General features: G+C 22.9%; 1 protein-coding gene across 4 annotated transcripts in view; it reads right to left on the reverse strand.

Annotated features, from left to right (window-relative positions):
* Nucleotides 1-21467, reverse strand: part of LOC117181408 — a 54220-nt gene that overhangs the window by 2466 nt on the left and 30287 nt on the right. For 3 of the 4 annotated variants that reach the window (XM_033374028.1, XM_033374030.1, XM_033374029.1), the window contains 9 exons: nt 19586-19828; nt 17941-18060; nt 15919-16061; nt 11283-11469; nt 8360-8447; nt 8045-8170; nt 7780-7932; nt 7604-7708; nt 7301-7524 (listed from right to left, as the gene is read on the reverse strand). In XM_033374028.1, the coding sequence (XP_033229919.1) occupies nt 7301-7524; nt 7604-7708; nt 7780-7932; nt 8045-8170; nt 8360-8447; nt 11283-11469; nt 15919-16061; nt 17941-18060; nt 19586-19828 (1389 nt within the window). Of the gene's footprint in view, nt 1-7202; nt 7525-7603; nt 7709-7779; nt 7933-8044; nt 8171-8359; nt 8448-11282; nt 11470-15918; nt 16062-17940; nt 18061-19585; nt 19829-21467 lie in introns of those variants that run through there. The other variant, XM_033374031.1, reaches the window with a different exon arrangement.

The raw sequence follows: 21467 nt of genomic DNA on the forward strand, positions 1-21467 counted from the left end.
AGATCATATTCCTTCTTCACTCCATTGGGAAACGAACCACAAAAATTCTGATTTCCGGTCAGGTCCCAATGGAGTGAAGGAGCAGGATCTTTTTTTTTAAGAAATAATTTTAGTCCCTATGTCGGTAAGGCAGACATTTTTATTTAGAACTCCCTTTATTCACCAGCTCACATTATATATATATGAACTTTTTTCACACAAAGCAGGCTGTATAAATTATAGGAATTTGCACACAGTGGTAAACTTATTTACAATAAAACGACAGTTGGAAAAGGAAACAACTTATTCATTTCGATGATTTTAATTATTAAAATGATTCCAAATTAATAATAAAAGTATTTCTAAATATTCGCCCTTTTTCCGAAATGTCTAGTTTTATTTAAAAAGTATTTTGTTTTTAATTAAACACAGTCCCAATTGTCGTTTTATATATGTCCATTCGCTCACAATGGTTATACTTACGACTACGAACTGCAAATCAAATAATAATAGCATATATATACACAATATCTTTTGCACAATAAGCTTTTCAAACAAATTTTTCAAAGGATATACATATAATTATATAAATATATTCTAAAATTAAATTTTAGTAGACAGCGGTTATTCAAAAATAATGATAAAATCCTCAATATACAAAAAATTCCCTGAACCTTTAAAAATCTACAAACAGTCAATATTTGTATAATACTTATTCTCGTATTTTGCGTTTCAAATTAGCGTGAGAATTTACATTGCAAATAGAATCTACTTTTTGAATAAAAATGCAAAAAGAAAACAGAAACATTAGATTTGAATCTAAGAATGTTTGACAATTTATTTATTACTGCCTCGAGTTTCAAATATATTACATAACGCTTTTACGGCGGCGGATTATTTAGTTTAAATTGAAATATTAAGATCTCATCGCGTTAGATCGACATAATGATCATTTTTATATAACTTGATGATCACTTAAATTTAGATTTTTTATTTCTTAGTTAGTCATATTAGTTTCTTACATAAAAGAAACTAATTGCAGCTACAGTTACTTTGTAAAAATATAAACTTTTTACATTTCCAGTCACGAATTCAATTAACTTAGATGTTCATGATTGAAGAATTTTCAATTATAAATCTATAAAATAGCCTTTCATTTTAAATCTTCAAAATTGCATAATTTTCTATTTCAATTCTTCAAAATTCAACTAGATACTCCATAAACCCCCTTCAAAATTACATCATTTTATACCACAAATATTCCAAATTGAAGAATCTTCAATTGTAAATCTTAAAAATTGAAGATTTTTAAATTTGAAATTGAAGAATTTTTAATCGAAAATCTTCAAAATTGAACTATTAAAAAACCAGTGAAAACTACATATTTTTAAGATATAAATCTTCAAAATTGAATAATTTTCAGTTCTGTATTTTCATCATTCAAAATTTACATTTGTAACTCTTTAAAATTGTATAACATTGAACTTTAAATGTTTAAAATTAAAAATTTTTTAATATAGAAAATTACCAATTAAAAATTATGCAATTTCAAAGTTTTACAATTAAAAATTGGTCATTTTTACGATTTATCCATCGAAATTTCTTTAATTTGGATGTTTTAGAATTGAAAACTTGACTTCTAAATTTAAGAATCATCAAAATCTAAGAATTTTTATTCATGCATCTATGAAATTCAAATGTTTTCAATCGTAAATGTTCAAAATTTTCTAATACTGAATTGTAAATGTTAAAAACTAAAGAGTTTTTAAATTTGAAAATTATCAAAAAATTTTATTTTTAAATCATCAAAATTTTAAAATTTGCATTTATTCATCTTTAAAATAAGTGATTTCAATTAAAAGAATTAACTATTAAAAAAACATTCAAAATTATTTTAAATTATACGCATTGAAAGTTGAAGAATTTTGAATTGAAAATCTTCAAAATAGACACATTTCAACAAAGTGTTCATAATTTTAAACTATAAACATTCAAAATTAAACAAGTTAGCGAATTTTTAATTGTAACAATTTTTTAATAGATCAATGTCGAAAATGATACATATTAGAAAGACTCAGAATAATATAAAATCCTGAAATTAACTTATTAATTTATTACTTTACTTCTAATTGCTGCTGCTATGAAATTTGAATTAAGGTTGTAGATTGCTGAATGTCAATTAAAATGAAAATTAAAATTCAATTCAATTAAAATTATGTGCAGCTATTTTATTATTTATTTTAGTTTATGATTATAAATTTTATTTTATAGTACTATAAATAAAAGGATTCATTTTATTTTGATAATAGCTAGCAGTAAAATAATGTACTAACAAAGTTTTCAAAATTAAAAACTTCTTCTGAAGTGCAAAAAATTTAAAAAAAAATAATAATTTTCAAATATTAAAAATTTGTATGGATTCTGTTCGAATGGAAAAATCATGAAAAAATTTTTTTTAGCGCGACAAAGTTTTTGAACTTAATCATTACAAAATAGTCCAAAGATTGTTAAATGTTTTTTTCATTTAGAAACGAAACAAGAAAAACTCTCTAAACGAAACAAGAAAATAATATGCAGAAGAAATTTAAAACAAAATTGAAATGGGTGTTCAATTAACCAAATACAAACAAAAAAATTATTTTTTTTTAAATTTCAAAAAAATGCTAACTTGCTCAAAAATTATTTTTTTTCCGAAATATGATTTTAGATTATTATTTGGTATCGAAAATTGCAAACATAGAAAATTCGCAATAATTTTTGAACAAAAAGAACAAAAATTGTTCGTTTTTCAACATTCAAAAAACCTTTAATCCCTATTTGGTGACCATAAATGATATCTAAAAAATGTTAAAGAAACCGCAGGGTTTATTTTGTTATGATATCACATCTTACTTGTAGTTCTTTTTTTTAGAGTATAAATTTTATTGGAGGGATGGTCATAAAATCGTCCAAAAAAAGCTTTAAGGAATATATGGACGACCCCTAACTTTTATGTCATTTTTAAATTCAAAAAGCTTTTTTATAACTTAACTAATTTAAAAACAGTTGTTCAAATAAAATATTTTTATTATTTTGTATTTTTTTTAATCAATTATAATGAATTTTAATTGTATAGTAAATTGTTATTTATCTTTTACATGTGCAAAATTACTTGTGTTAAATAATTGTAAAGGCGGGGATTCAGTTTTTTACACCAGCCAATAACTCGTGGCAGAAAATTGGAAAAACTGTACATCTGTCAGGTTCAGGGACCAAGAAGAGCCTTTTGCGTAATTTTGACAAGAAGGTATAAAATTAAAATAATAAAAAATTTATATTTTAAATAAAAATTGGTTTTAACACAAAATTAAGTTACGACCATTTTGATTGTTCGCAAAGTCACTCGAAAAATGACATTCGAAAACCAATGTACACTGAAATAATAATAATAATTACTATTGCCGTTACTGATGTTATTGTTATTACTACAAAAGAATGCAGTACAATTCACAAAAATTAATGAAGAAATGAAACAAGAAATGTCTTTTTGAAGTGAATGATGTAATTTTAAGTAAAATGTTGCCTTCTCTATAAAACTATTTTGCCTCTTAAGCTCTATTGACAAGGAAAAGATACACTTCATATGGTGCAACAATATTTAAATAAATAATTTGTACAAACTTCGAAGAACTTTACAAATCATAAAACATAATTTCTTATGTGCATGATTTTATAAAATTATAAAATAAAATAACAGCTCAATCTTATTGCCTTACCTAACCTAATCTTTCACATTTTTTAAGTTTGAGAAAACTTTATATTGGCTATTTAATTCCAGTTAATTGTAAAGAGAAATATATTTCTATATAAGTGAAAAACTGCAAACTGAAATCTATTGAAATAAATTCACGCATTAATTAAGAATAGAAAGGATTTTGATTAAAATTAGTTTTATTATAAATTTAAAATCTATTCAAACTTTTTAAAAATATAAGTGAAATACTTTTAAAATGACAGCAGTTTTTGAACAAAAATTTACACCGGAATTCGTAAGTGGAGAGTTTTGTAAACAATTTTTAAGAACAAGAATTATAAAGAATTAGTAAAACTATTTGTAAATTATTGAAAAATAATATTAGTGTATTTCAATAGAATTTTATGTGCATTGAAAAATGTAAATTATATTCGATTTGCGTATAAAGTGTACAAAGTAATGCTTAGCCTGTACTGCATTACTCGTTTTAAGGCAATTTGTTAGCACGAAAATAAAGTCTGTACGAAGAAAAAATATATGCTGTATTTAACTTAATTACCTTATATATGCAGCCAAATTTAAAGTTCAACTTTTCTTTTTGAAAATTATGGTATCCACTTAAAATGAATAAAATTCGATTAAAATTGCTGATCTCTTAACTATCTGCGCAGAGTTGGTTAACATACCAGTTGTTATTTGTTATAAAAATACCTTTGGTTAATTATTTATTGTATTCTAATTTTCAGATAAGTATTAAATATAATATTTAAGTTATCTAGTAATAGCGATTAATTAATAATTGAAGATTAATTGCAAATAACTATTTTTTATTTTTTATTATGGCAGTTTAATTATAATTACATGTGCTTATATTATTTTTAATTTAGAATTTACTTCATAGTAAAATTAATAATTTGTATATTGGTTTTTATAATAACCTTTAATAATAATTAATCGTTATTATTAAAGAAATCACAAACTTTAAAATACTTCTAAATTTTCTTTGCAAATCTTAAAAAAAAATATATTTTTTTTTTAAATCAACTAAATAATTGAATATTAAACTATTTTTTTAATTTTCAACCAATTACAGCTGATTTCAACCCGAAGACATATGGTAAATAAAATAGTTAAAGCTTCAACTATTTTTAACCAAAAACCACTAATTTTTTACCCAAAAGACGAATTTTTATTAAATTAATTTATCTTTTAACCAGATAAATTGATTTCCAGCAAAAAAAAAAATAAAATTATAAACGAGAAATATGATAGTCGATATTTTAACTGAACCAAAAGATGAAGTTTTAAACAAGAAAATTGAATTTCTATAAAAAAGGAGGAATTTTCAACCAGATACTTGAATTTTCAACTAAAAATATCAATTTTCACCAAAAATGGAATGGTCAAATTTTCAGTTAAAAAATGAATTTTCAACCAAAAAATTAATTTTAACAAAAAAGTTAATTTTTGAACCAAACCAGATTATTTTTAACCACAAAATTTCATTTTTTAAGTAAAAGTAAAATTTGTACCAAGAGAAGAATTTTAAAACAAAAAATTTAACTGACTCGAATTAGTCGTAAAATTTTTTAAATGTTTGAAAAGTAATAAAAAGACTTCTAAATCTTTCAAAGTTGATTCGATATTTTTAGAAGTATTTTAAAACTTAAAATTATTTTTAAATTATTTTTTGAATGAAATATTATTCATAATTTTCTCAGTAATCTTAAGAAAAGTTTTTTGTTTTCTTGAAACCTCAAAAAGTTTTTCAATTTGTTTTTTCAAAATTTTCGAATTTTCAAACAATTGATTTAAATTCAAATCCGATTCTATAATAATTACAATAAATATAAAAGAAAATTATATAATCTATGTAATACAAATGCGATTCAAATAAATTAACAATATTTAAAAGTTTCTGAATCTATAAACTTTCTAAATATTTTTGAAATGATTTGTATTTTTCCTCATTAAAAAAAATCTGCATAATTATAAATTGCATTTTTAACCAAAAAGTACCATTTCTACTAAGAGAAGAATTTAAAAAAAATTAACTGACTCAAATTAGTAGTAAAATTTTTATAATTTTTGAAAAATAATAGAAAATTTTTTTAATCTTCCATAGTTTATTTGATATTTTTAGAAGTATTTGAAAACTTTTAAATAATTTTTAAAAATTAATTTTTGAATAAAATATTAATTATAATTTTCCCAGGAATCTTAAGAAAAAATTTTTTGTTTTCTTGAAATCGTAAAGAGTTTTAATTTTTTGTCAAAATTTTCGAATTTCTAAACAATCGATTTAAGTTCAAATTCAAATAAAATTATATAATAATTATAATAAATGTAAAATAAAAATATATGAATGAATAAAATAATACAATCTATATAATACAAATACAGTTCAAATAAATAAACAATATTTTAAAATATATAAATATTCTAATTATTATTTTTTAAGATGATTCAAATATTTCGTAAAATTAAGAAAAAAATTGCATAAAACTATCAAATTTCTAAATATTTTTTTTAAATAATTTGTTTTTTTCCTCAAATCTTTTTAAACTTATGCTAAATTAGAAAAATTGCCTTAAAATCTTCTGGATTCTTTTTGGACCATTTTTTCAATACAAAAAACCATAAAAAATGATTCCATAAATCTTAAGACATTTTTTTATTCTCTCAAAACCTTTAAAAAATCTTAAAAATTTAAACTAGCCGTTGTATTTGCAATCTTCAACAATCTAAATTATGTTTTGCATTTTTAAAATCTTTTAAAATTTTAAATTATTTATGACTCTTTTTAAAACTTCTAAATATCTAATAAATTTACTCGAATTTCTACTGCAATTTTGTAATCTTGGATATTTGAAGAATTTTGCTTAAAAACGTTTACATTATTTTTCAAAATTTTCGGAAATCATTTGAAATGTTTTGAAAGCTTTATTAATTTTCTCTTAAACAGTTCTCAAAAAGCTTCTTTTTTCGAAATTTTTAAAATATCTACGTGTATTGTTGGAAATGTTTTGAAATTTTCTCAAGATTAACATTATTTTCGAATCATTGAAAGACTTCTAAACATCTTTTCATTTCAGTTTTTATAAAAAAAACTTTAATCCTGTAAAATACAAGAAAATTGTCTTAAAAATGTTCCATCTTTTTTTTTAAATATTTGGAAATCTTCAAAACTTTATATTAATCCCTTAAACTAAAACCTAAATAATTTTAAAGTTCCCCAGAAATCTTATTGGCGCCATTAGTGCAGAAAATTCATAATCTTTATAAATTTAATTTATGTACATTAAATTTTCTATTATTACAAAATATTGGAAAATCATTCTATTCGGATCCATCCAAATATTTTCACTCAAACGTATTTTATATATTATAAAATTTCTGAAAAAGTCTTAAGGTTCTAAAAAGATTGACTTAAAATTAAAACCCTTTCTCGGGATAGAAAATAGGAAATGTGAAAGATAGAAGCGAGAAATTACTCAAAAGATTTTTAATAACACCTCGCGACATTTATGCAAAATTACAAATTACAAAGGATCATTTATAAAATTCAGTATAAATGTTTCATTTTACCTAAGGACTTCTTCACTCCCTTCGCCATTCTCATTATTTCCTTCGGGTCTATTATTCTCGTTCAATTTCTTATGTTTATCACGCATTTGATTCGAAAATCGAGGCAAACATTTCTTCAGCAGATCTGTATTTACTGTGGAATTGAAATTAAGGATTCTTATAAATCCATTTTGATATCCTGCTGCGAACCACAAATAACTCCATGCATTTGGATTCCACGAGATCTATTGAAAATAAAAAATATTCTCAATTTTCATATTAGGTTTAATTATTTTGAAAGAAACAGAAATAAATTAAACTCACGCGATTGACTGATGCGAATGGATACTGTTCAACTGAAACAGTTTCAAGTTGATCTGTAGGCATAACTTTTTCTTTTAACTGCTTCGCTTTGCAGGTTCTAAAGGTCTGGAAATTAATATTTTTAATTTGAATACGTTCCAAGCTTTAAAACTTCACTTAAGAATTTGAAAGCTCACTTTAAAATCGTCAGAAAAGGAAATTCCGAATCGTTCCGAGCACTCTGAGTAAGTCGCTGGTTTATAACGATATTCCTTCTTCTCTATTTTGCTTGAATCATCCTCAACATTTTCAGAGGATTTAAAATCAGTTACTTGGACGTAGGAACACAGCTATTATTAGAGAAAATTAATTATAATCATTGAATGATGATTATCCATTCATCAAAGAATAGAGCATTAAATCGAATAAAAATTGTCCAGCAGATTCAAATCAAATTCTTACCCATCGCTTTTTGTTTAGATAGTTTTCTATATCCTTGTACAGAACTTGATGCGGGAAAATTGTAACAATTTCTCCCGCCTGATTTCCTTGCGCGATCGCATTTGCATGATCGCTCACGCTAATTGCCTGATTGAAAATAAAAAATAAATATTTCAAATTGGCCTTAAAAAGTACAAATTTATTAGATATTTAGAGAAAGATTGATTAAAGTAGCTTCAATTTTTAGAAGCAATTGCAGAGATTTTCTGTAAATTCAGTCTAAAATAATGTCCAGATAATACACGAATTTTTCGAAAAATATTTAAAATATCTTACGTATGTTGCAGAATTTGTGGCTAAAATAGGAAAATATTTGTAGGAGTGTTCCCTCAATGGAATAAGTTGTGAATTCGTGTGACTCAATCTGAAAAGGTAAAAAATATAACTAATTAAAAACAAGTTTACAATATTTAATTCCGGATGACCATTATTAAAGAGGAAAAAAAATCACAGTCATTTCCAGATTCACACACATTTTTCACGGTTTTTCACAAGATTTAAAACTAAAAAAATTTTAATTTAAAGTTATAAAAACTGACCTGAATTTTAAACTTTTAAAATTAAAGCATAAAATTTGTATAATTCAAATGTTGAATAATATCAAAATTTCTAAAAAATAATTTTAATTTTTGATCAAAGTTTTTTCTAAAGTTTCCTAAATATTATTGATAGAAAAGGAAATTTAAATTGCAAATAATTTTTTGATAATAGGAAATAATTCTGTCAAACAGATAAGAAAAATTAAATTATGGATAAGGACTTTTTTTGAAGAATTCGAAAAAATATAAGCTTTTTAATAATTATGAAGTATTTGACGAGATTTAATTTTTTTAAGATTCCTGGATAAATTGTAAATGGTTCAGATTTTATTTTGAAAGAATAATTTGGAGTTTTAGAGATTTCAAAATGTGTTTAAAAAAATATAGGAAATTTTCAGAAAATTTTGTTAATTTTTCAGGATAAAATTTTTTTTAGTTAAACTGAAATTTGCAATTTATCAACAAAATCAAAAACAATTTTCTTATCAGATTCATGGAAAATTTTTAAATAATTATTTTTTAATGAATTCTAATAGAAAATTAAGAAAGATTATAAAAGATTATGAATTATTTCCTGAAATTAAAAAAAAATTGTAACAGATTTATTTTTAAATTTTGAGGATTAGAAGGTTTAGAAGGTCTGACAGTATTAAAAAAAGAACTTTCTTAATGTGCGTGTGACAAATTTTAATGATTTTTTATTTTGAAAAATGAACTTAAAAAGAAAATTAAAAAAGGGTTTTAAATTTTAACATATCACTTAAAAATTGTTTAGAAATTTAATATGTATTAAATTGAATAGAAATATTTAAAATCTTGGAAAAGTTCTAAATATCTTTTAAAAAGACTCGAATTTTTCCTAATACTTTGTTAAATCCTATAAAATAAAATAAATTTCTTTAAAATCTTCTAGATTCTGTTTAGATATATGTGAAATATTCAATTTTTTAAATTTCCTCAAGAATCTATCTTCATTCATCATAAAAAAACCTTTTTTTTTTTAAATTAAAGAACATCTATTATGTTTTCAAACATAATACAAAAAATGATATTAAGATTTTAAAAGTTTTATAAGTTGTAGAGTTAAAATAAGACTGTTAAAACTTGAATTTAAATTACTTTAATTTTAAGTTGCTACAAATGTTTAATTATTCAATTGTTATTTATGCTTTCAATATCTTTTCAAATATTTTCTTGAAAATATGTTTTGTTAATCAAAAATCACTTTAAAATTTCCACAGGAATATTCGAAAGGTTTTTTTATTACCTTGGAACCTTTAAAAAACCATAAAAAACTTGAAAATTTTATTTTCAAATCTTCAAAAATCTACACTTTGTTTTACATTTTTTTAATAATCTTTTCATATTTTAAATTATTTTTCCAAAGCTTTTAAATATCTTTTAAAATTATCCGATTTTTTCTTTAAACTTTTAAATAAAACCTTTAAAGTGAAAAAATTGCCTTTAAATCTTCCCAGATTATCTTTTCACCATTTTGAAAAACTTTTGAAATCTTTTTAAATATTGTCTTAAAATTAATTTTTAAAAATAAAAAATCATTTGGAATATTCGTAGTAATCTTAATCGATGCTTTTTATTCTTTTAAAACCTTTCAAAATGCTTAAAAATATTCTACATTTTTTGTTCGAAATCCTTTTAAAAACACTCCATCTTATTAAAATATTTTTGAATTTTTCAATTACCTTGTAATCTTTTTAAAACTTCTAAATATCTCTTACACTTACTCGATAATTTTCTAAATTAATAATTTTTCAATTGTAATTTATTCATTAAAATTTGTTTTTGTTTTTTTGTTTAAAATTTTTAAAAATCTATTTAAGTTTTAAATTAAGTTTCAATATTAAGACTTTCAGTTTCAAATTGTTTAGATTTGAATATTTTATTTATAATTTCTCATTTTAAATAAACAGTGAAACATTGCTGAATATTAGAAAACTGTTATTTTCCTTAATTCAACATTTTTTAAATTGAATGGGTTAAAAATGGGATATTTTAGAGTAAAAAATTTAAATAGAATTTGAAATTTAATAAAAACGTTTAATTTTACATCTATTAATTGGAAATTAATTAAAAAGTGAAAATAGTTCATAAAGTTTCAATCGGACGTTTACATTTAGAATCGCCTTGTAGAATCAATTTTTGTTCACTTTTTAATACTCGAACTACAATTCGATTTTTAAAATTATTTACTATTTTATATTTGCAGTTGATAAACTTTAATTTTTTTGTGAACAAATTTCAAAAGCTTTTAAGGTTTAATTATTCAAGTCTTTGAAGCTGTATTTTAAAACTCTGTAAATAGAAAATGTACCCTTCAAAATGAAGACCTAGAATGGAAAATTTAAAAATAAAATATTTTAGAATTACACATTGTAAACAGAATTATTTCATTATTGGAAAAGTCAATAATTGTACTTAAAATTGAAAACAAAAGTTGAAATGAAACCTATTTTAAATTGACTGATTTTTGTTCTAAAAATTTCTCCAAAAGTATAAAATTTTCGACTACTTTTAATCTATTTTAATTTAAAAATTTCCACAGCTGAATTTTTAATTAATCTTATTTTTAGCTTATTTTATTAATTTACTTGGTTTAATTATTGGTTATTAATCTTAAATTGAAATAAAAAAATGCATACCCTAATGCGTCATCATAACTGAGGACAGCACAGGGCCAGTTATTCATCCAAGCACCATCAACTGCCAATCCCCTAGTCGTCACACATTCCACACAATTTGGTTGTTCCAAATCCCAAACTTTGTAGCATCTATCAATCCCTGCAGACGCCAAAAATCTTTTTTCTCCATAAGGAATCATCGATATCACTGAAAGAAAAAATACATTTAAAGTATAGGACAGTACTTCATTAATTTAAGTGATTAATTGAACATTAATCTGTTCACAATTAATAATTTTATATTCTACAACTTTCAACATTGCATAACTTCAAATTGAAATCCTTAAAAATTTTAATTCAAGCATATAAAAAGAACAATTTTAAATTTACAGCAATAAAAAATAAAAAATTGTACAGGGTGTCTACTCAAATCCTGGACAAAAATTACCTGACAATTCTAGGTTTTTAAGGGTATCTCAAGTTCTATCCTGGTATATTTTTTCATAGTGCTGAGTAATTAAAATATTTCGCATTTTCTATAACAACCGACTCAGTATATTTATACAGTTTCGCGAGTTTATTATAAATAATGGTTTTCTTTTAGTTTCTAGGGATTCAATTGATATGTTTAACTTAGAAAACTTTGTCAAATTATATTACAAGATATTCTTAAATATATCAGGACCATCGATTGATTAAATAATACTAAAAACATAATTAATCATTTCTTGAATTTTTCTCTAAAGTTCATAAGTTTTTATAAAAATTCAAACAAATTTGTATTTCATCTTCTTATACTCAATAAGTAGGCAATATTTAGGTAAAATAAATGTGGATATTATCATAGTAAATTCAATGTAAACCATTTCAAATTCCTACCTTTTCAAATAAAATATTGCATTTTCAACAAGATAGATGACTTTTTAACCAAACAGTTGAATTCTGAACTACAAGAGATTTCAACCAAAAATAAAATAGTTAAATTTTCAGTTAAAAAATTAATTTTCCACTAAAAAAAATAATTCAATTTAACTTTTAATATCCAACTAAGTAGTCAACTAAGTAGCTCAACCTAAATGATGAACTTTCAACTGAAATTATAAATATAAAAGTGAAATGCTTAAAGTTTCAACCAAAAAGATGAATATTCAACTATAGAACACAAACTAAAAATATCCAATTTTCACCAAAAAATTCAATAATCAAATTTTCAGTTCAAAAAAATTCATTTTCTACCAAACTGACAAATTTTTAACTGAAATGTTGAATCTTCAGTTGGAATAGTTGAATTTCCAACAAAAAAGATGAAATTTTCAACTAAGAAGATTAATTTCTTACAAAAAGACAAATTGTTAACAAAATACATGAAATTTCAATTAAAAAAGATAAATTGTCAACAAAAAATTAAATTGTTAAATTTTCAGTTAAAAACCTAATGTTCAACAAAAACGCTTGCCAATCAGATGAATTTTGAATGAAAATTATGAATCTTCAACCAAAAATTAATGTTTAATAAAGGAGTTTAATTTTCAACCGAGTAATTAAATTTGTATTCCAAAAAATGAAAATTCTAAACGAAAAATTACGTAGCTGATATTCCAACAATTTTTTTAACTTGTAATAAAAAATAGTTGAATTAAACCAAAAAAGACGACTTTTCAATATGAGTAAAATTTTCAGTAAAGAAATTAATATTCACGCAAAAAAATCAACAAAATGGCACACTTTTCGAACAAAGAGATGAATTTTCAATTATGAATCTTCAACCAAAAAATTTAATTTTTAACAAAAGAGTTTAAATTCATGCAAGTAATTAAATTTTCATTTCAAAAAAGAAAAATTCTTAACGAAAAATGAAGTAGTTGATATTTCAACCAAAAAAGATTATGATTTTTAATCAAATGCAATTGAATTCAGCCAAGAAAGACGACTTTTCAACATGAGTAGAATTTTCAATTAGGAAAGATTTTTCAGTCAAGATAGAGAAAATATTGCAAACAAATTGTTGAATTTTCCAGCAAATGCATACTATTTTAACCAAAAAGGTTAATTTTTTAACAAAAATAATGAATTTTTAACAAAATACATGGATTTTCATCCAGACACTTGTCTTCTCAACTAAAAACGATCAATTGTTTACAAAGAATAGTTAAATTTTAAGTTTAAAAAATTGATTTGAAAACAACAAAAACGAATTTTCCACAAAATAGTTGAATACAATAACATAAAACTACTTTTACAAATAAAGAATCATTGTTATTCAATTTTATATTGCAATTTAAAAAAAGAATTAACCCTTCTCTTGAAAAAATTCCCTGATAATTCTGAAATTCAACAACGTCAAATTTAAAATGTTTTGAAAAGTTATACATTTTATAGCTGCAGAAAATGACTGAAAATTTTAGAATTTTAAGCGTTTGGAGTTAAACATTATATTATCAAGTCTAAAAATGGATAAATTGATCAAATTAAATCAAATTAAATAAATAAATTGAACCTTAGAAACTTACATTTTAAATTTCAGGAGCCCATAATGTTTTAAATTAACAATACAATACCGAAGAATTATAAATTAACTTATCTATATATTAATGAAATGTTCAATATCGCATAATTTTAAATTGAGAGGCTGCCAAATTTAAATGAACAAAATATCCTTTAATTTTGTTATATTTTTAAAGTTTCAAATTAAGTCATTAAAAATTAATAATTTAAAATTCAAGCATTTAAAATTAAACAATTTTTGAATTCAGCATTCACAGACCTCCAAATCACTTCAAAGATAAAAAACAATGTAAATCGTATCACAAATTTGAAAAAATAGTGTTGAAATAGTGTGCGAGACTTTGTAAAATATTAAACTTATGGGTATTCCGAATTTAAAAGTGTATATTCCAAAATAAAAAAGTGTGCGTTGGAAAATTAACTTGAATTTTTCAAGCAAAATTTCCAGTTTTCTAACTTAATATTTGGAAATAAATAAAAATGAACTTCAATATTTATTTAACTTTGGTTTTATTTATTCTTTGGTCTATAAATTATCAAAATTCCTATTTATTTAACGCAGGCTACACAGTCTTTCCCTATTCTCCTCTTTTTTCAGGAGAACTGAATTAATAGAACACAATAAGAAAATAAAGATATTTTTGGTTAAATTAAAAGTTCATTCCTTTTGGTTGAAAATTTTACTATTAATTTTTATTGAAGAATTCATCTTGTTTGTTTAGAAATGGTGTTGCTTAATTCAAAATTGAATTATTCTGTTGAAACTTCAACTATTCCATTGAATATTCATCTTCTTGGTTTGAAAATTTATCTATTTTTATAGAAATCTAACCTTTTTTGTTTAAAAATTTAACAGTTTGATTCAAAATTAATCTATTTTGGTTAAAAATTCAACTCCTTGGTTGAATTGATTTTTTAAAAATTCATTTTTCTTGTTGTTGAAGATTCATAATTTTTATTGAAAATTCGTTTTTTTGTTGGTTAAAAAATAATGTTTTTAAATAAATATTAAACTATTTTGTTGAAATTTTCACTGATTGGTTGAAAATTAACCTTTTGTTGAAAATGCGTTCATTTATTTGTTAAAAACTAATTTTCTTAACTGACAATTTAACAATTTTCTTGAAAATTCCACCGATTGGTTGGAAATTAACCTTTTTGTTGAAAATTCATCTATTTTGTAGAAAATTAGTATTCTTGGCATGAAGATTCAACTAACCTGTAGAAACTACTATTTGGTACAAAATTAAGCTGTCTTTGAAAACAAATTGTATTGAAAATTAATTCTCTTAAATTAAAATGTAATTGCTCTATTTTTGGTTGAAGTGGTATTTTTTAATTTGAAAATTAATTATGTCTGTTTATAAAATTCAACTATTCAATTAAAAAATTTTAAAATAATAAAAAAACAAAAAATAAATATTAATAAATTAAGATTTGGACTAACATCACATGCATTCTTCTGACTATTTAGTTGAAAATTTAAGTAATTTCTTGAAAATTCGTCTTTTTGGTAGAAAATTAATCTTCAAGGTTGAAAATGAAATTATTTGGTTAAAAGTTTACGTATTTCGTTTAAAATTTGTTTTTTCTGATAGAAAATTAATCTGCTTCGTTGAACATTCAACTATTTGCTGAAGAAAAGGTAGCCGTTTATCGAGAATTCATGATTTTTGGCAGAAAATTGATCTTATGTGTTAAACATTCATCTTTTTAGTTAAAAATTTAAGTATTTGTTTGAACATTCAACTGTTTTGCTTAAAGCTCATCTCTTTGGTTAAAAATTCCACATTTTTGTTTAAAATGAATCTATTTTTGTTGAGGATTCAACTGTTTTGTCAGAAATGCATTTTTATTTGTTCAATTTAACTATTTTTTATTTTAAAAGAAAGTATTTTCTGGGTTAAAATGTCAACTATTACATTTTTGGTTGAAAATCCATATATTTTAATGTTAAACTGATACTTCCAAAACTAAATAAATTTAAATATTTAAATATTCTATACCCGCATTTTTCGACTCACAATACAAATTTAACAAAATCCCAATGAAAAAATTAGTTCACTCTTATTTTTTGACATTTCATCTTTAAGTATATATATATATATATATATGTATATGTATAAGTATAATATTTAAAAAATAATCTTACTGGAAACGGAATGATGATGCGCGTAGAAATGGCGAAATGAGTTGAGGAGAGTTGTACTTCCTTGTTTCTTCTTTAAAAGCGAAGACTGCGTTGTAAGATTCCAAAGAGCGATATATCCGTTCGAAAACCCGGCAGCTAGTATACTAAACAAAGAAAATAGTTATTTTTTAACAAATGAAATAAAAATGGGAGAAGTTCAGTATTTCTATTCAAATCTTGGAAAAAAATTCCCTGGCAATTTCAAGTTTTTTCTAGTTATAATTAGAATACAATTAATTAAAATTATATTCACAAAGAGAAGACAAATTATATTACAAGATATTCTTTCACATATTAGCAACATGGATTATTTATATAATTATATTATACTAAAACATAAGTTATCGTTTCTTAAATTTATCTCCAAAGTCGATGAATTTGAATAATAATTCAATCAAATTTTTATTTTATCTTCTTATACTTAAATTTCAGTTCATATTAATATGAGTACAATGTTAATTTAAATTAAAACCCCTTCGAATTCCTAACTTCACAAGTAAAAATATCGTAATTTCAACAAGATATATTAATTCTCGACAAAATAGTTGAATTTTATACTAAAATAAATAAGTTTTCAACCAAAAATGAAATAGTTAAATTTTCAGTTAAGAAGCTAATTTTCCAGGCAAAAATGTTCACCCAAAGTGATAAATTTTCAACTAAAATTATAAAGATTTCACTGAAATAGATTAATTTTAAACAAAAAAAAAATAATTTTTAACAAAGGAGTTTAACTTTCAACCAAGTAGTATTATTTTTAGGTAAATTTAGGTAAATTTTCAGTTAAAAAATTAATTTTCAACTAAAACGATGAATCTTCAACAGAAATAACTAAATGTAAAACAAAAAGATAATTTTTCAACTAAAATAATTAATCTTTAACTAGAATAATTGAACTTTCAGTCAAAACGATGAACTTTTAACCAAAAAGATTAATTTCTACCAGAACAGATGAATTCTCAATCAAAAAAGATAATTTTTCAAAGGAAAATTGAACAGTTAAATTTTTAGTTAAAAAAAGTTAATGCTCAAACAAGGTAAAGAATTTTCAACTAAAATGATTAATCTTTAGTTTGAATGCGAATTGTAAACCAAAAAATAAATTTTAAACTAAAATTATGTATCTTTAAATAAAATAATTGAATTTCCAACCAAGAAGATTAATGTCCTCTAAAAACGATTAATTTTGATCTAAGAAAACGATCAATTGTGAACCAAAAATTGAGTCGTTAAATTTTTATTTGAAACAATTAATGTTCAGGCAAAGAATTAAATTTTTGAATAAAATGATGAAAAATTCAACTGTCATAGTTAAATTTTCAATTAATTAAAAAAACACTAATTTTCTAAAAAATAGTTCGATTTTCAACGAAAATGGTAAATTTTCAACTACAATGATGAATCTTCAACTGAAATAAATCAATTTTAACCCAAAAAGATGAATCTTTAACTAAATTGATGAATCTTGAACTAGAATAACTGCATCTTAAACAAATAGGGTTAATTTCTGCCAAAAGAAGACGAATTTCCAATTTAAAAAAAATTAATGATTAAACAAAAATGATGAAACATTCAACTGGAATAGTTACATTTTCAGTTAAAAACATTAATTTCAAATAAGAAAAAAAAATTGATTTCTCAACAAAGTAGTTCAATACAGTATTATAAAACTACATTCACAAATGAAGAATCATTGTTAATTAATTTTATATTGTAATTTAAGCAAAATTAAGAACGCTCTCGAAAAAAATGCAATGTCTTTAAAAAACTCCCTGAAAATTCCAGGTTTTCTGGGTTTTGTTCTGAATTATGAAAAAGAATAATTAAAATAATCGATCTGATAACAAGATTAAATATCAATTTTTTACGAACAAATCTGCATTAAAAATTTTTTAAAATAAATTTGCTTTTTCAAAGAAATGTTTGAAGCTCTAAAAATATGAAACACCTAAAGTGATAACAAAAAAGAGAATAAAATCTTACTTGTGTCCATTTTCCTTCGTCCAGCTTAATTTCGTACACTGCCAAGTTTGCTTTTCCCTTTCAGTCAAAGCAATATTTACAACAAGTAACTGTACAGGATTTGCTTTATAAACTGGAAGTCTAAAAATAAAATTTACGAAATATTTTTGAAGATATTTTCCAAAACATTCATTCAGCCTATTATTTTTTGGAATAGTAACTAATTAATCATTATTATTTTTTTTCTCTACTTATTTATTTTCTAAATTTCCCCACTTCTAAAATAAACATTGGTTTTCTTTTTAAATTTTTCCTATTTTAGACCAAAAAATTAAATTTTTACCCTTAGACCGAAAAATTATTTAGTTTGTCAATTTTTCTCTTTTCAAGTCAAAAATTGTTTGCTTGCCAAGTTTCCCCCTTTTCAAGTGAAAAATTGTTTACTTGCAAAATGTCATCCTTTCGAGTCCAAAAATGTATTATTTATTTAAATTTTTCCTCTTCAACTAAAAGAATGATTTATCTTTTAAATTAGCCTACTTTTCAAATGAAAAATTGTTTACTTATTAATGTTCCCCTTTTTCAAATCAAAAAATTAAATTTTTGCTCTTGCCCCGAAAAGTGGTTTATTTAGTTTTTAAATTTTCTCTTTTTCAAGTCAAAAAATTATTTCTTTTTCAAGTTTTCCTCCTTTCAGGCTTAAAAATTGTTTACATATAAACTATCATCCTTTCCAACTCTAAAAATGGATAGTTTATTAAAATGTCCACTCTTTAACTAAAAAAATTGTTTAACTTACAAATTGTCCTACTTTTCAATAAAAAATTATTTACTTTTTAAATGCTCCCTCTTTCAGACCAAAAAACCCAATTTTCACTCTCATCCCGAAGAATGGTTTAGTTGGTAAATTTTCCCTTTTTCAAGTAAACAAATTGTTTGCTTGCCAAGTTTTTTTCATTCAAGCTGAAAAATTGTTAACTGGAAAAAATTCATCCCTTTCAGCCCAAAAATGTATTATTAATTTAATTTTCCCTCTTCAACAAAAAAATGATTTATCGTTTAAATTACCCTACTTTTCAAATTAAAAATTGTTTACTTTTCAAATTTCTCCTTTTGCGACTGAAAAATAAAATTTTCGCCAAACAAATTTTTATCTTTTAAATTTTCCCTCTGCAAGACCAAAAAATTTCGTTTTCGCTCCTGGTTCTAAAAGTTTATTATGTAAATTTTTCTCTTTTCAAGTCAAAAGATCGTTGTCAAACTTCCCCCTTTCAAGCCGAAAATTCTTTACTTTTTAAATTTCCCCCTTGAGGCCGAAAAATTGATTACTTATGAAATTTTCCCCCTTTAAACTCAAAAAGATAGTCTATTTTTTAGTTTCTCCTCTTTCTACATCTAAAAGTTCTTTTCTGTCGCATTTTTCTCTCTTTCAAATGAATAAATTGTTTACACAAAGTTTTTCCCCCCAAATTGTAAGATATTTTATTCTATTAAAATTTTTCTTTTAAATGGCTTATTAGGTAAATGGAAATATTTGTTTACAATTTTTAAGAACTACTACTATAGATCTGAAATTGAAAGATTATAAATATAAATTAAATCATTTTATATATTAATTAAAATAAAATGTACCCACTATTTAAAAAATAACTAATAATTTACTTACTGATTTTTCTCCTTTGGCGAAATCGTCAGTTCTTCTGGGAATGGAAGCGAATAAATATGTACAAATCCATCAGAACAAGCAGCAGCCAATAAACCCATTCTTTTTGCTTTATTTGGCTCTTTTTCAAATTTGACAATTCTCTGATCTTGGTAACATCCTGAAGGACACCATTCCATACACCAAACAGTACCTCCATTATGAGCAACAGCGTATGAAAGTTCCGGGACAAAAAGCACACTCGTTCTGGAAAAATAAAATTCGACAATTTTAAAGTATAACTCAACAAAATTAAACCATTTTTATTTTGAACACTTTAAATTAAGTTTTTTTTTTAAGTATCAAGGCTTTAAATTCTCTACAATTCAAGTTCCGATTTAAAAAAAGATCAGAAAGTTACGAGTATTGGAATTTTGATGTCTATTTAAAAAAAAACACACGAATTCTTTATTTTAGATTCTATCGTTTTTTAAATCTATTTATGTTCCAATTTTCTTTTCAGGTCCTGGTGATTTTGACCATCTTTTTAAATAAATCAAAACATTTTTTTAAAGTTTAAAATTAAATAAGTGGCGACGATTTGTTTGAAAATATAAAAAGTCGATTTTCACCACAAAAAACCCCTACTAATATTTTTTACAAAAACATTTTTTTTGGTCGAGAGAAATTTTTGTATAAAAATGTTAATTTCTTAGTTATTTTTAAATTGTAACATTAAATTATAGGATGAAACTTATTCAAAATTACCGTTCTTCTCCAGGGCAATTAAAAAAATGTTAGACCCGATGAAAAAAATGAGACTTATGGAAAAATTAGAATAAGAGTAAAGAATATTTAATAATTAAAAATAAAGATAAAAAAAATAAAGAAACATTTTCGAAACTCTAGAACTTTCAGATTGGAATTTACTTCCAATTTTTATATCTAATTTATTTTTTTATGAACTACAAATTTTAAATCATCAGTGTTTGAAATTTCATTCGATTTCAAGGGCAGGAATTAAAATTCTAAAATTCAATTGAATTTGTTTACATTCGGAAATTAATCAAATTAATCAATTTCCTCCAAACATGATTTAATTCTGAGATATTTTTAAATCCTACAAATTTCTAGATACTTTGAATTATTTTACAATAAATTATTTTTATATTGAAAATTGTTTTTCTAAATGTTTAAGCTTGCTAACTTACAGTAGTTTCAAATAAGAAAAGTATATAGTTATTTCAAATTACTTTTTCTCATAGTTGTTAAAATAAAAATATTATTAAAAATTTTGTTTGAAAATACATACTTACAGGTAAAATTGTTCAATTTGGAACTTGTTTCTTTTCAATTTCTTTAACTTTTATAATAACTTGGATCGTTTACTGAAAAGATTAAAAAAATTACATTTTAAGAAAACAACTACCTTTCATTAATATTAAATATTACCAAAAATAAAAAAGTTAGGAATTTGCAGAAAATCTTCTTTATGTTTTTTTTCTTGGATTTTGAATATACGAGAAGAATATTTTCTGAAAACTATTTTTATGGCCGTAATATTTTTTTCCTGAAAATATAATTTTTGAATTTGTTTTGTATTTAATCGATGCAGTATATAACAAAACAGCAAGAGGCATTTTATTTTTTTTTTTTAGAAATTTAACGGATGTGCAAAATTTAATTCAAATTGTTTTGTATCTTTCGTTATTTCCGAGAAAAATTCGAAAATTAAATTTTATGAAGAAAAAATTCTTCTACATACAAAAATGATTTGAAATGTTTTTAATTTCCCGATGGATTTCGAAATAGTAGAGTAAAACTCACCAGAACCTGAAAATGAAATTAGAATATCTAAATTATATACTTTTTTAAACCATCGAATTTTAAAGAAAGATTTTTTTTT

This window comes from Belonocnema kinseyi, chromosome 10, assembly GCF_010883055.1.
Source record: "Belonocnema kinseyi isolate 2016_QV_RU_SX_M_011 chromosome 10, B_treatae_v1, whole genome shotgun sequence".
NCBI classification, from domain to species: domain Eukaryota; kingdom Metazoa; phylum Arthropoda; class Insecta; order Hymenoptera; family Cynipidae; genus Belonocnema; species Belonocnema kinseyi.